This window comes from Oryza brachyantha, chromosome 10 (assembly GCF_000231095.2).
Source record: "Oryza brachyantha chromosome 10, ObraRS2, whole genome shotgun sequence".
NCBI classification, from domain to species: Eukaryota; Viridiplantae; Streptophyta; class Magnoliopsida; order Poales; family Poaceae; genus Oryza; species Oryza brachyantha.
The window spans coordinates 12436234-12451582 of record NC_023172.2 but is presented as its reverse complement, the minus strand read 5'-3'; the positions used below and the strand labels follow the sequence as shown (position 1 = coordinate 12451582).

Here is a 15349-nt window from a genome sequence, read left to right as displayed (position 1 = left end):
TCGATGACGTCGCGGGGAGGTACTCCATGTCGGGATTGCAGATGAAGTCGAGTCTGTTGGAGAAGCTGCCGACGTTGAGGCCATGGCAGGGCTGGGAGCACACGAACAGCTTGGCGGAGGTGACTGGCACGTACACGAACGGCTTGGCGGAGGGGAATGGCGTGTACACCTCGTCGGCGCGATCAATGCCGTAGGTGATAGCGATCGTTTCCGCGAGGAACCGGACACGCGGCCTTCTCGCCGCCATGTTGGCGTGGACGGCGTGCGAGCGGACGAAGCTGTCCGTGGTGACGACGGCGCGCCACTCCCTGCACGCGAGGCTGAGCTCCGACACCGTCCGCGCCGGCAGCCACTTGAGGACGTAGAACCAAGCCCTGGTCGCCGGCGACGACAGGGCGATCTCCTCGGCGGTGCGGCCCACGGGCGTGAGGCTCTCCTCGTACAGGCCCAGCGTTGGGAACGACGTGTCCTCGAATTCGCCGGCGGTGGCCTCGTGCTGGCCCGGCCGGAACAGGATCTCCGGCGCGCCGCCGCCGGATGCGTCCACGGCGAACACCACGCACCGCCCCGTCCGCATCAAGATCTTCTTGTCCCCGTGCATGCATAGCGGCAGCGGCGCGACCGAGCCTGCCCAGAGCAGACTCCGGTCGCGGAACGGCCTTGCGGTCGCGTCGATGGAACAGAGTTTCTCCCACGCCGTCGTTCCGTCGCCTCCGTCTCCGTGCAGCAGCCATAGATGATAGATCCAAAGGCCAGATGTTTTTACGACCAGATTGGCACACGCACAAGCGACCATCCAGCTCCGTGATCGTCTCCACGATCTGCCAATCCTCCGCACCGGCCGTCGCTGCCGGCGGCGGGGACAGCGGCAGCGTACCGAAGCTCTCGTCGGTGACGTTGAAGGTGACGATACTGCGACCGTCACGCCAGAGGAAGTGCAGCGAGACGTTCAAGAACGCGCCTGCGGTGTTGTACTCAACGACGCACTCCGGAGGAGGCTTCCCGGCGGCGGGTCTCCAGCACGCCGGCGTGTCGAGGACGAACACCTCGCATATCGTCGGTGACGGGCCTAACGGATCAGAGGTGTCCTGGCTGAACAGCCGAACCACCTTCATCTCCCTGGTCGCCGAGGAGTAACCGAGGCCGTACGCTACTCTGAGGTAGCGCGGCGGCCGGGGCAGCGCCCTCGACGGCCGGAGCGTCGTCTTCCTGGGGATCTCCGTGTCGGGGACAGCGAGCACCTCGCCGGTGGAAGGGTTGCAGACGTAGAGGCCGTTCTTGCCGAAGCACCTGACCAAGATGAGGCCACGGAGAGGCCCGGTGATCGGAGCAGGCGTCACGCCGTCACGTCGCTGAACTCGCCGCGCATCAGCTCCTCCACATGGCCTCGTCGTCCTCCTCCTCCGCCGCCGCCGCTGCCGCCGAGACACACGGCGTAGAAGCACCACTCTTTCTCCAGCTTGTAGTCGCAAGCGCCGCAGAGGAGCCTGGGCGTCCTGTTGGCTCGCCGGAGGTGGAGGTCGACGAAGAACGCCGACGAGAGCGCTGCGCGCCACGAGCGCGACAGGGCGGGGAGCCTGGCGGCCGACCTGGCCGGCAAGTAGGAGAAGATGTCGATGAGGATGTCGTCGGGCACCGACCCCATCGCGGTAGATCAGATCAGCCTCAACGGCGTCGGCGATTCCGTCGCGAGTTAGGTACGTACTTCGCGCGTCCAGCGGCGGCGGCGTGCTTCGATGTGACAAATACACCGCGGGGTTCTGATCTACTGTATTATATATAGGGAATGGATTTTAAATCCTCCATTACATGCTATTTAAATAGTAATAAAAAATTAAAAAAAATTTATAAAGATATATTAATATAAGATATATCATTACACAAACATGCAAGTTCAAATATGAAATTTGTTATTTTTGTTATAGATTCTAGAAGTTATATTTGAACTTGTATGTTTGTATAGTAGTATATCTTATATTAATGTATCTTTATGAAGTTTTTAAAATTTTTTAATAACTATAACATCCATTAGACGAAGAACATTTCCTCGAGGACTTAGAATACTTTTCCGAGTCATTTTTTTATTCCTTTTCCGAGAGGAAAATGTTCACCAAAGTTCCCTCAAGACGAGTCTATTTTTCGTTCTTTAACCAGAATACTAGAAATATATACCCCTAAACTTGTATAATCCATTTAAAAAAGATCTCTAGACAGATCCCACACGAGTCGGTTTTTCTTTATTTTTGTTTACCTGTTTACCTTTTGTTCTTTCTTTCTCTTCCGTGCTACCTCTTGTTCTCTCTTGGGTTGGGCAGTAAGGACGGCAAGCTGGAGATGGCGGTCGAGCTGATGGCGGCAGCAGTCGAGGAAGCGGTCGGGCGAGCGACGGCGGCGTGCGGCGGAGCCGGGCTGGGTGCATGCACGCAACTAACTCAATCAGGCCACCACTAGCTAGCTGCATGCACTAAACTAAGACACTGTTTGGATCCAAGAAAAAGTCATGGGACTATTAGGAAAGAACTTTTTTAGGGACTTTTTTCTAAGTAGTTCCTCAAAAATCAGTAGTCCCTTAGGAGAGATTTTTAGGAACTTTTTCTCCCTCTTTCTACGCGTTGCCCCTCCTCTCTCCCATCTGCCGATGCACCTGACGCTCCCGCCAGCGCCGTCCGCCCACCCGCCGTCACTGCCCGCCAGCGCCGTCCGTCCGCCCGCCTATCCCCGCCAGCCGGCACCGTCCGCCCGCCTGTCCCCGCCCGCCCACCTTCCCCGCCCGCCGGCACCGTCCGCCCGCCTGTCCCTGCTCGCCGACGCCGTCCCTGCCCGCCGGCGCCATCCGCCCGATGCGCGCTGTCCCTGCCCGCCGGCGCCGTCCACCGGCGCTGTCCTCGCCCGATGTGCGCCGCCCTCGCCCGCCGTCCCACCCGTTGACGCCTTCCGCTCGCTTGCCCACCTACCGGCGCCGCCCCCGCCCAATGTGCGCTGTCCCCGCTCGCCGGCAAAAGCAAGCAACAAGCAGCATTTGGAGCACAGGGTAGCATCTCAAGGGTAATATAGTACTTATACCCTATAGCAATATAATTTTAGTCCCTCTTTCTAAATAAGAGGGACTATAAATAAAGTTCTAGGGATTACTAGGAAAAAATTCAAGAACTACTAAAAGTAGCTGAATCCAAACCAACCCTAAATCATGCGCGAATGCATGTACTGATGTACTGACCAGTTGTAGCCAGCTAATTTGATGCATGCAAGCACCACAACCGTAGCAAAAGCATTTACTGAACAGGAAGAACATGCACCAAGGAAGAACATGCAGGCGGCGGCGGTCGTCGTTGGCTAGGCAAGTGTGGCGACTGCACCATGAAGAACATGCAGGCTGAGGATGCTTTCAAGGGTATATATATACACCATATCTGCAGAATGAAGCTTTATCTATTACCACAGGGAAAACGCTGTACATACGAAGCGAGTTGTACGATACGTTTACGATTTCAGCCGTCCTCGCCGCGTTTTGCCGCTGCGCGCCGATCGTTCTGCCGTCTCTGCGTTTTGCTGCTGTGCTAGCTGCCGGAAACACTTTTTAGTATACGGGTGTACGTATGTAATCCATGTGCTTGCATACCATCTAAATAGTCATGAAAAATATAAAAAAATTTGATAAGATAGATTAATATGAGTTATATCACTTCACAAACATGTAAGTTTAAATTCAACTTCTACAAGTTATAGCAAAAAACAAACAAAACTAAAACTAAGTATATATACGCATATTCATAATTGTTTTTGTTATTTTTTAAACTTGTAGAAGTTGAATTTAAACTTGCATGTCGGTGGAGTGATATAACTCATATTAAACTATCTTGTCAAATTTTTTTATATTTTTTGATGACTATTTAGATGATATGCAAGTAAAGGTTATACATACCTCCGTGTGTTAAAAAACTTATACCGCTAGCTGCTGTTAGTCGTACGTACGCGTAGCACAACTCATTACCACAGATCATGTTATTCAACAATGTACGTTTTAACCTTTTAGGTCTCCAGGTGGCGATCAAGTGCAAGAGCAGCGACGACGAGTACGTACGAGAGCAAGGCCATTGGCAACCTCGACGGTGACGACGGCTTCAGTGTGCCTCTCGCCACCGACGACCTCCATGGTGTAGAGCGCTTCGCGTAGCTCCAAAGCGCGACGAGCAGCACGGCGTGTCCCGGGTAGGAGCCATCGAGGGTCGTGCCGGTAACAACGATCAACGCTGGTAGGGCTAAGTGGCTAACCTGCCAACACTTTCGTCGCCATCGCCGATAAGATGCGCTACTCCACGTACTCATCGGCTGCCGCCCATGCTCCGCTCTCCGGCCACCCCCACCACCGCCCCCGTCGCACGCCCGCGTCGGCCACCGCACGGCTCTACCACCTGTCGACGGACGTCGGTCGCCGCACGATCATCACCGGCCGCCACCGCCCTGGCGGTTTCGTCGCCCGTGCCCGTCGGTCGCCGCACGCCACCGACGCGCCAGCTGCCGCCTACCCGCCCACGCCGGTCGCCGCTCGCTGTCGCTGCTAGCCCGACCGCCACAGCCCCTGCCCCTGCCGGCCTCACTCCGCCTTCCAGCACGTGTCGGCTGCCGCCACGCTCTCGAGAGGAGAAACATGTAGTCCACCCGTGTGCTTGCATGTCATCAAAATAGTCTTAAAAAATATAAAAACATTTGATAAGATAGATTAATATAAATTATATCACTTCACAAACATGTAAATTTAAATTCAAATTTTACAAATTATAACAAAAAGAAAACAAAAATAAACTGAAACTAATATAGGCACATTCACATTTATTTTTGAGTGGGTCCCATCCTTATAACCATAACAACCATAAACACTGGCCTTGCCCTCACCCCTCTAACAAAAATATCGTTGGGAGAAGCTAACTTTTCTCAACATCAAATCCTTTTTACTCGATGGAATTTATGGATGTTTTGGATTGGTTGTCAATTTGATGTTTTGAGTTTGTTTTCTACAAAAAAAAAAAAAAACAGTCTACGGAGCCATCTCGTATCGATCAGGCCCACGCTACTCCCGTCTCCACTGCCGCGGCTTCCTTGCGCCGTCGAGGCCAGGCGGGGACAGTCATCCTCGCCGTCTGCTCGCGGCGGGGCGTGGCGCGTCCACGCGCGGAGAGGGCGCGACGAATCGGACAAGCCTTTGACGCGTGAAGCCTTCACCGGTCACCACCTCGTCTTCGGCGGCGGCTCGCCTCCTCTTTCTGCGCCCCAACCAGGAGGGGGCAAATTCCGGTGAACGCCGACAGGCCGGGGCGTGCACCGGCGGTCTACATCTCTGCTGCGCTGCTGACTAGTGCGGTAGCACCGGTAGGAAGGATTGCCCGTGGGGTGTTTGTAGAAATGTCGCTCCGACAGCTGCTTCTCCAAGCTCGGCGGTTCCCGCCGTCTCACCCGCCTCCGCAGCTCTCAGGTATACTCGTTCTCTTCCGGGAATTTTCCGACCACGCGCACAAAACCTTACCTGCGCCGCCCCGTCACTCCACTAAGCAAATCCTGCCGCCTCAAAATTTCCCTTGCTCCCATGCCAATCCCCTTGGGGATCGCTTCCGCATTGACATGGTTGACTCTGACCTCTGGCCCGCATCCTTCGACCTGTCGATGGACCTTGCACCAAAAAATGGGAGCCCTGATGACTTTCAAGAAAATGAGGATGAAGAAGTGCATGATTCTGAAGATGAGATAGACGACATGAGGCACCGCAAGAAGCTGTTCTACAAGCTGGACAGGGGGTCCAAGGAGTTTGAGGAGAATAATGTGTCCTTGCGCCACAGATGGAAGAGAGAGAAAGGCAATGCAAAGAATCCAAAGGAATGCAAGAAGGTGGATCCTCGTGAATTTGCTTCTTTGAAGGCCCCGAAGCTGAAAAAGAAGTGTACAGTGCGTGAGGATGAAGTGGTTGAAGCAAAGAGGGACCGCGTGCCGACATTTAACCAGATGACCGATCCTTATCACCATCCTTTCTGTCTGGACATACATGTCACGAAGGGGTCAGTTCGTGCTTGCTTTGTGCACCGAGTGACCAGCAGGGTTGTAACAGTTACACACTCCATATCAAAGGACATGAAGTGTGATGTGGGTTCAAGGAAAGGTATGAAGGCATGTGCAGCGGTTGGGGCAGTGCTTGCAAAACGTGCAATAGAGGATGATATTCACAATGCAATTTATACACCAAGGAAAGGAGATAGGATTGAAGGGAAGATTGAGATTGTGCTGCGTTCAATTATTGATAATGGGGTTGATGTTAAGGTGAAGCTCAAGCAAAGGAAGCCAACAAAGGTATTATTTGATCATGTGCTATATACTGCAATTGCACAAAGAAATTATATTGTGCCACCATCACATCACATGTATAGGAACAATTTTAAGTTTGAAATAATGTATTGATATTCAAAGTGTGTTTCTGTATGAGGAATTGGCATTTTACAGCAAGTAGTCATCAAACCATGATATAAAGAATTGAAGAAAGCAAGTCGCTTATGCATATAATGAAGCTTCTTAGTGAAAATAGTTAGGTGCCCAACGTTTATTCTTGAGCTAGCAGTCCTTCTATTTTGCCTCCCTAACAGGTAGAAAAGAAGTGAGAAAACTTTCTGCTATTTTCAGTTAACCATGAAATCACTTCCACAAATTTGTTTGATGGAATTCATGGATTTTTGAAATGTCCTTATGAACCTGCATCTGTATATTTAAATATCTGTTGGATCTGGGTTTTTATTTTGCTCACCTGCTGAAAGTAGCCTATGAGGGGATTGCACTAACGCAAAATCATCTTCACACGTTTATAGAACTTTTATTGGTTTTAGGACCAAACTATTAGAAGCATTTCTTGTTACAAATTCATAATCTTACTAATTTTATGAAATGCTTCATTTTGATGCATGACATAGATAAGCAAGGTGAACAGGATGTGGTACTACTAAACCAATTCCCGATTCTACATTCTTATTTCGACTAATTGAGCCGAGCTCATCATGTATCCAACAATGTGTTGCTTTACTACTTGCCTTTGGCAAAGTTTGTGTTCATTGATATGGTTTCTTCTTAGCATGTATGCGTGATATGATGCATATGAAGTTATTTATCCTCACGGAGAGAACATTCAGAGTTCTAAAATCTGTTATGTCAACAGCACTGTTAATTTCCAAGTGCTAATATTGCTAGACCTGACAATTTCAACCTTTACTTGCAGAATACACTGGTTATGCAGAACACTCAATCTCGCTGATGGTTCAACACTATGAATGCTTAGAAGCCATGATAGTTTTTCTGTTGCTACATTGACTGGAAGTGCTGCCGCTGCCGGGGTATCATCCTCTGCCCCGCAGGAATTTTGGGTTAGCACAAAATAGCAAATTATTCTCAACCATCAGAAGCTTCAAAAACAAGGGACCAAGTCTTCAGGTGGAGGCGGGTGCTCTAAATGGCAAAGCACTGTGCTCTATCAAACTTCTGGGTAGGATTTGTGGAACCCAGGAAGGAGCAGCTTCAGATGTAGTAGATGGGACATCAGCTCAAACTAGGATGGACATCCAATCACATTGAGTTCATCAGACAATGGTTGTGGATCAAGCTCTTCTACTGGGAACATACCAGCATGCTGGATTGCTGGTTCAGCCAGCTCGACGAGCACAACCGAACGTTCCTAGAACCGCATATAGTCCAAGCATATGCTGCTGTTGAAGAATTTGCTGAACGGAAGAGGTGCTCAGATGCAAACGGTGCTATCAGCACATCAGGTGTAGCGCACTGCATGAATTTTTTCAGATAGGACTAAATGCACTGATGGATTCAAGTCTTTTGGCTTAGCTAGCTTCCCCCCCTTTTCTTCTATCTCTCTTGCATGGAAGAAACAATTCTGGAACAAGAACATCATGCTATGTTAGGCGTATATTTACCCATTTCTGTTATTTTCCTTTAGATTGAAAATACCTATACTGCCCTTGTACTCCATTTAAAGCTGGGACCGAACTAATTGCTTGTGCCATCTGTCATGGGCCGTGCCGGCCCAAACCAGTTGATCGTAGAGGCCTGAGCAGAAATCCTCGTTTTTCGTCGCAGCCCTCGCCGTCTTCCCCTCCCTCCGGCAGCAGCGATTCGTCGCGTTCGATTTGGAGGGACGGCGGCGACGACCACCAGCAACTTGCCGTGCTAGACGGAGGAGGAGGAAAAGCTTCAAGTGTTGGGGATTGGCATAGGGAGGAGGCGTAGGCGGGGAGGAAGAGAGAGCACAGGTTAAGGAGAGGGAAGGAGGATGAGAGCCGGCTGTGAAATACACTTGATTACCAACGACTACACAAGCAAGCTTACCGCATTGGAGTTGACATTTGGCTATTTTGTTACTAAGATAATGCCAATAGAATTGAATGAGTTATCAGATAGGTTAAAAGATGACGTGATGAGTGAGCAAATAAAGAAAGAAAAAAAAATTTCTTACGTGAGAAATGATTTCTACACAACATCTAGATATAATGATTGATGAGAGATGAACAACATTAAATTTATATGTAAATTAGTGATGTATTATAAGAGTGATGTGTGCTACTAGTTTTTTGATGATAATCAAGACTATATCTTGTATTAGGAATGCCCTTAGTTCTGTAGAGGACACAATCAATGCGTGAGTCATCGACGGGTCATGCTCAGATGGTCAAATGGTTTTTTTCAGCTCAGTTTACTGCCCATACCTTCGGACTCCAACAGATACAGAGTCGTGTTGCTTGATTCTGCAGATAAGGAGAAGATAGACAATGGAGTCTTAGGTTTGTCGATGAAGATAATTAATTCAGTTCTTGATTGTTGCGTTTCCTTTATTCCGATTACCATAATAACTGGGTTTACCGTTAGGTTGCAGTAATAGCAAATGTTCGGTAACAGTACCAAGTTCAAAACAAATTTAAATGAAAATTTGATAAATTTCATCTGGTTTTTCTACTGTTCAAACGGTGGTTACCATAGCAGGTAAAATCCTGTTGATTTTGAATGTTGTGCGCGTTCACTTCGACGACGACAGAGTTCATAGTCTTGACTAATTTAGAACATCTCGAGCCTGAGCCGAAATGGCATCTTCAACAATTTTGCTCGGAAATTTTTGAATTCATTCAAAATTTGTAGAAATTCATCCGAAGTTAGTGAAAATGTCCAGTGCAGCCAAATCTTTTCGCTGAAATTAAGCACGAGCGAAACGGTTTTTTAACTATTAAAATAATTCGTGGTTAAAAATTTTACACATGTTCTTAACTGTCTAAAGTCAAATGCTAAAAAATAACTAGGATAAAACCCTAAAACCAGCTCTAAAATTAAGCTTTAAAAACTTAAATATAGCTTGTAAACGGAATTATAAGCGAAAAGAGGGGTCAGAAGAAAAATGCTCTTTTCTCCAGTAGGTGTCACTGGCGCCGCAATCTCGCCATGCCGCTCGCCACGCTGCTCGGCCACCTCGCCGCCGGCCGCTTCGGCCGCGTCCAGGCGCTCACGGGCGCCGCCACGGCCGCGGCAGCGCACCGCCTGCTCGGCCTCCTCCTCCGCACCGAGCCGCTGCCTCCCCTCCCGTACCTCGTCTCCTTCACGCGGTGGTCGCGCGCCCACTTCCGCGCGCCGCTCCCGCTCCGTCTACACGGGCTCCTCCTCGCCGGCCTCGCCTCCCAGGGGCATTACAGCCTCCTCCGCTCCGAGCTCCACACTCTCGCCGCCGCGCGCCTCCACTCCCACGCATCCATCCTGCGCTCCCTCCCCTCCTCCCCCTCTGCGTCGGCCGCATCCGCGCCGCTCATCGCCGACATGTTCATCCTCGCCCTCGCCAGAGCCTCCCGCCCCCTCAGGGCCTACGACGCGTTCCTCCTCTCCGAGACGAGCCACCCGCGGCACCGCCCGTCCACCATCTCCGTTAACGCCCTGCTCGCTGCTCTCGTCGGCGCCAATCGGGTCGACCTCGCCGAGAAGGCCTTCAGGAGCGCGCTGCGGCGGCGCGCGTCACCGGACATCTACACCTTCAACACCGTCATCTCTGGCCTCTGCAGGGTCGGCCAGCTCCGCAAAGCCCGCGATTGCGCTAGGGAGATCAGGTTATGGGGTCTAGCTCCTTCCGTGGCCACCTACAATAGCCTAATCGATGGATTCTGCAAGAGGGGTGGAGCTGGGAACATGTACCATGTAGATATGCTATTGAAGGAGATGGTCGAAGCTGGGATCTCGCCAAGTGCGGTTACATTTGGCGTGCTGACTAATGCATATTGCAGGAACTCGAACATTGCTGCTGCGGTGAGAGTCTTCGAGGAGATGAAGCAGCAGGGGATTGCTGCGAGTGCTGCGATATATAATGTGCTGATTTCAGGTCTCTGCGGCGAGGGGAGGGTAGAGGAAGGGCTGAAGATGATGAAGGAGATGGAGGATTTGGGGCTGCCACCCAATGAGATCACCTTTGGCCGTGTTCTGAATGGGTTCTGTAAGAAGGGCATGGTGGCAAATGCCAAGGATTGGATTGATGGTATGGTAGAGAGAAATGTGCAACCTAGTGTAGTTACTTACAATATGTTGATCGGTGGGTATCGCCGGCTTGGAAAGATGGAGGATGCAATGGCGGTGAAGGAGGCAATGGCAAAAAAGGGGATCAGTCCAAACGTCAGAACATATAATTGCCTGATAACAGGGTTTAGCCGTAATGGGGATTGGAGGAGTGCTTCTGGCCTTCGGGATGAGATGAAGGAGAAAGGTATTGAAGCAGATGTCGTCACTTACAATGTGCTTATTGGTGCGTTGTGTGGCAAAGGTGAGGTGCCAAAAGCTGTAAAGCTCTTGGATGAAATGCTGAAAGTTGGATTGGAGCCGAACCATCTGACATACAACACCATAATACAGGGGTTCTGTGACAAGGGTAACATTAAAGCTGCCTACGAAATTAGAACTAGGATGGAAAAATTTCGGAAACGGGCAAATGTGGTTACGTACAATGTGTTGATCAAGTATTTCTGCAGCTTGGGGAAGATGGAGCAAGCTGATGATCTCATCAATGAGATGTTGGATAAAGGGCTAGTTCCAAACACGATCACATATGAAACGATCAAGGAGAAGATGATGGAAAAAGGTTATGTACCAGATATTAGAGGATGCACTGTCTCACAAGCTTCTCAAAACCCATCATCCTGAGAAGTATGGTATGTTCTTGCTGTATACTAATATAGCTTTTCACTAGGTTATACATAGCAGTGAAACAATGATACGTTGGATTGTTTTCTGTGAAATTACGCTCCTTTCTTTCTAGATTACTTCTCTAAATTTTTGTCTGATCATGCCGTTACTTTCTGGTTATTGTAGAAATCCTTTTCCTTCATCAATCATGCATTTGGCATTGGGAGTGAATGAAGCAGCAAAGCGGGCAAACTTGAGAACCTGATTGTGCTTGCGATGGATATTGTCAGCTAATTTTTCGTTTTCCAAACATGGTCTGGTCCTGCTATTCCGGCCAATTGAGCGTCTAGGTAAGACTAACGGACCAAATTAACTGTAGATAGCTAAAAATCTATTGTGTCAAATTTCTTATTCTCTCTCTTGTTAATGGCTTAATGCCCAGAAGAAGAACAGGAGTTACAGGATAGCAATTTCAGCAATAGCAACGCCCTCACCTGTTTACTTTCTGGGATTACTAATGGATTAGACTTGACATCACAATACAGGTGTATTGCCGAGGCCTTGGCGATGTGAGATGGTGTTCTTTCACGCAAGCATGGCTTTGACAAGTTGATTATTGAATCCGACTGCACTTGCACCGTCGAGGTAAATGTATCGATTGTGTTCTTGGACGAATCAGTGTACTTCCTCTGCAGTAATAGCTTCAACGTCATCAGCTTAGACGTCGCCGACGAGACGTTCGGCTTAGCGTCGCGACAAGGAGGCCGACGTCCGCGTCAACCTACGGAGCTCGATGGATGCATATGCGCGTACTATCAGGAGGTTTACAGAGGCAACGTCGTGTCCCACGTATGGCTGCTATTATGACGACATGGCAACATCGAGCAAGCAACGCAGGCCCTGTTTATTTCTCAAAAATTTTCGCTTAAAAACATTACATTAAATTTTGGATACCTAAATAGAGTATTAAATATAGATAAATCGGAAAACTAATTACACAGTTATGTGAGAAATCATAAGACGAATCTTTTGAGCCTAATTAGTACACGATTAGTCATAAGTGCTACAGTAACCCACATGCGTTAATGACGGATTAATTAGGTTCAAAAGATTCGTCTAGCGGTTTCCATGTCAGCTGTGAAATTTGTTTTTTTTCATTCTTGTCCGAAAACTTCTTCCAATATCAGATCAAACGTCTGATGGGACACTTTTTATTTCACCAACTAAACACCCCGCAGTGTGGGAGCAGCTCTGCCACGTTGACAGGGCACAGCTGCCGGCTTGACCGAAAAACGAGCTCCGGTTGGACCATGTCACTCCCCTCACCGTGCAAGACGCTGGAGGCAAGTGCTGAGAAGAAGATCATCTTCAGGACAGGTGCTTGCAGGGTGTTCGTTGTTCAAAATGTCAGAGATTGTGAGCGAGCCGGGGTTCACAAACCACAATCACCTTCAGTTTGGAGTACGTACTACCATCGACCAAGGCTAGGCTCGTTCGAGGAGAGCCTCGTACCGGCGGACCGCACCGTCGAGGAGGCTGTCTTCTCATCGCCGACGAGCAGAGCTTGGTTGGACGTCCACAGGTGGCTGCCGGCGAGAAAAGGGTCTTGGAGCTGACCCTCGTGTGCAGGGAGCGACACGCCTTGGATCACCACCGCACCACGGTAGGATGACCCTCCTCGAGCTCCACGGCGAGCGCATGGTCACCACGGCAGGTTGAAAAGCATAAAAAATCCATGGAAGATGAGATTTGTATTCTCTACGGATGTTGGGTGCTCTGAGCTTCTGTCGTGTTCTAGCGATGTGGTGGTCAATCTCTACGGATGTTGGGTGCTGAGGCTGCAAGTCGGTCCACAGCCCTGTGGGGGCTAATAGGTAGTGAAGGAAATCAAGAAATCAAACCAAGGAACTATCACCCCGTAACAAAAAAGAGTATTTATTAGTTTATGTGTCAAGTGTTTGACCATTTCGTCTTATTTAAAAAAAATATTAAACAATAACAAAAATTAACGAAAATTTCAATTTGGCTCTAAGGTCGTGTTCACCAACGTCTTACCAAACTGTATTCCACCGTTTTTCTTTGCACTTTTTCCGAACTACTAAATGACTCGTTTTTTTTACAAAAGTTTCGTATAAAATTTTGGCTTCAAAATCATATCAAACTATTTTTAAAGTTTCTTATAGTTAATAAATAATTAGTATACGCAGTTACATTTTCCGTGCCAGTTCCCACCCAAACTAACGAACACGACATAAGTGATGTTTATTATTTTCTGGATTTTCCCATGATTTTATGTTACACCAATTTGATTTTAGATTTTTTATTTGATTTCCTTAATGCATGCGATGAAAAAATATAATTAAAAAATGCTCCAAAAAATCACTTATTTTTCACGTTTTACTACATGTTTTTTTTTTACACGTGTAGTACTTTTTTTAGGGAAAATGAATTCATGCGTTGTATTTCTAACACTTTTAAAGCAAATGAGAGAAGTGCTTCATTATTACTTTCAAAATCATTTTTTTCCAAAATAAACTATATTGCATTTTTTATCTAGATTGATGACATATCTAACCTTAATATGTTTTTTTTCTAAGTGACTATTGGACCTTTTCTTTCGCTAAACACTTTTTGAAAAACATATTTTCTCTGAAAAGAATGTGTGAAACACATATTTTACTAGGATAGAGTAAAAATGTATTATCAATTCTAAGACTAACCACTATAATAATGTGCTAAACATTTTTCTTGAGTTCTAATACAATACAAAGTTGTATAAATTGATTGTGAAAATGTGAGAAAAGATTAAAAAAAAGTAGTCTCCAAGCTAAGTTCAACTGAAATACAATTCACAAACATAGTTTGGTTGTTTGACTTAACTTTATATGACAGAATATCTCAATTGGTTGAAAACAAGGCAAAGAAACATTTGGACTTGATTAATAAAACATTACTAACAAAGGCCTAAAGAAAGTTCAACGAGGTTGCAAATATCCCTAGGTGACATCCTACTTGGACAGAGGTGACACCACCATCTCTCCATCGGTGCTCTAATTCTTCATTAGCATGAGCACATTAGCAACTTTGTATTCAGCAAAGCCGCCTATCTCTTCAATGGTAGCAACGTCCTTCCCATGGAGCCTAAGTATATTCAGCTCATATAGTCTCATCTTCACCTCCTCAGTGTCGTGCGCGATGCAAGATGAACAATGCCATTACCCCTCAGGCACTGATGTCAATGGTGGGGTCAAACAGTAGAGGTGGTATCCCTCATCACAACCATCACAAAGGATGATTTGCTCGTCATCCCTATCGATTTTGCAAACACGACAGAGGCAAGATGGACAGTACCAGTTCCCATTGTCGAATTGTTCATCACTTGCTATTTGTTTGGGCTTCAAGTATATGATATGGTAGAACTTGTATGAGCAAAGAGAGTGGTCACATATCAAGAATCTCTTATTAGGCTTCTCAGCTTCATTGGACACCTTACAAAAGCTCCCCGGAGAGGCCTCTGGCAACTCTATGAGTGTTCTAGCACAATCATACATGGCTTCCTCTTCAATGGAAGCCTCCTTATGTACCGTCATTACAAGTTGCTGTAAAATAAAAATATTGAACAATGTAAGCAATGTTATAGTTTATGTCAATAGAAAAGTAATACACTTAAAGTATGTAAAAATGTGAAACACATAATTGATCAATGAAAAAAATATAGGCTAGGTATAGAAAAAAGAACATCATATTAAGTCTAAGAGTCTAGTATTTGCAAGATGCATCTTAAAATAGTTTTATCACATATAAAAATATATATAAGACAATATAGTTGCAATATAGTTGTGTTTTCAACATCAATTTGTAAAATATTATGTTGAACAATTGATAGATTAAAAGCATAAAACACAATATCTATATATAGTGTTTATGTTTTTTCTTAAGTTAAACTAACATAGATTGTATAAGTATTGTGATTACGTTGGCCCAAAACATAACAATGGCGTATTAATAACCACCCGGGGAAAGAGAGGGTGAAATCCCAAGAGATTGGATATGCATATGTGACCCATCCAGCTTGGTCCTAGTCATTGAATGGATTTTCTCCTACTTAGTGATAGATATAGCTTAGAATTTTGTTAGAATAAGTATCAAACACTAGACCTATCGT

At 47.1% G+C, this 15349-nt stretch overlaps 2 protein-coding genes across 7 annotated transcripts; both read left to right on the top strand.

The window, feature by feature from the left end:
• The first annotated feature begins 5219 nt into the window (after nucleotides 1–5219).
• On the top strand, nucleotides 5220–7967 carry LOC102720828. Its single transcript, XM_006662390.3, has 2 exons — nucleotides 5220–6336; nucleotides 7250–7967. The coding sequence occupies exons 1-2, from the start codon at nucleotides 5401–5403 to the stop codon at nucleotides 7283–7285; spliced, it is 972 nt and encodes a 323-aa protein (XP_006662453.2). The 5' UTR covers nucleotides 5220–5400; the 3' UTR covers nucleotides 7286–7967.
• A 1456-nt stretch (nucleotides 7968–9423) lies between these two features.
• On the top strand, nucleotides 9424–12164 carry LOC102720553 (pentatricopeptide repeat-containing protein At1g09820-like). Of its 6 annotated transcripts, none has more exons than XR_005812623.1 (4): nucleotides 9424–11210; nucleotides 11371–11534; nucleotides 11730–11829; nucleotides 11906–12164. XR_005812623.1 is itself a non-coding variant. In XM_006662389.3 (2 exons), the coding sequence occupies exon 1, from the start codon at nucleotides 9469–9471 to the stop codon at nucleotides 11200–11202; it is 1734 nt and encodes a 577-aa protein (XP_006662452.3). In that variant the 5' UTR covers nucleotides 9424–9468; the 3' UTR covers nucleotides 11203–11210; nucleotides 11371–11711. The 6 variants fall into 6 exon arrangements, 1 of the variants encoding a protein (XP_006662452.3); XR_005812622.1 differs by having other exon boundaries at nucleotides 11901–12164; XR_005812621.1 differs by having other exon boundaries at nucleotides 11730–12164.
• The last annotated feature ends 3185 nt before the right edge of the window (nucleotides 12165–15349 follow it).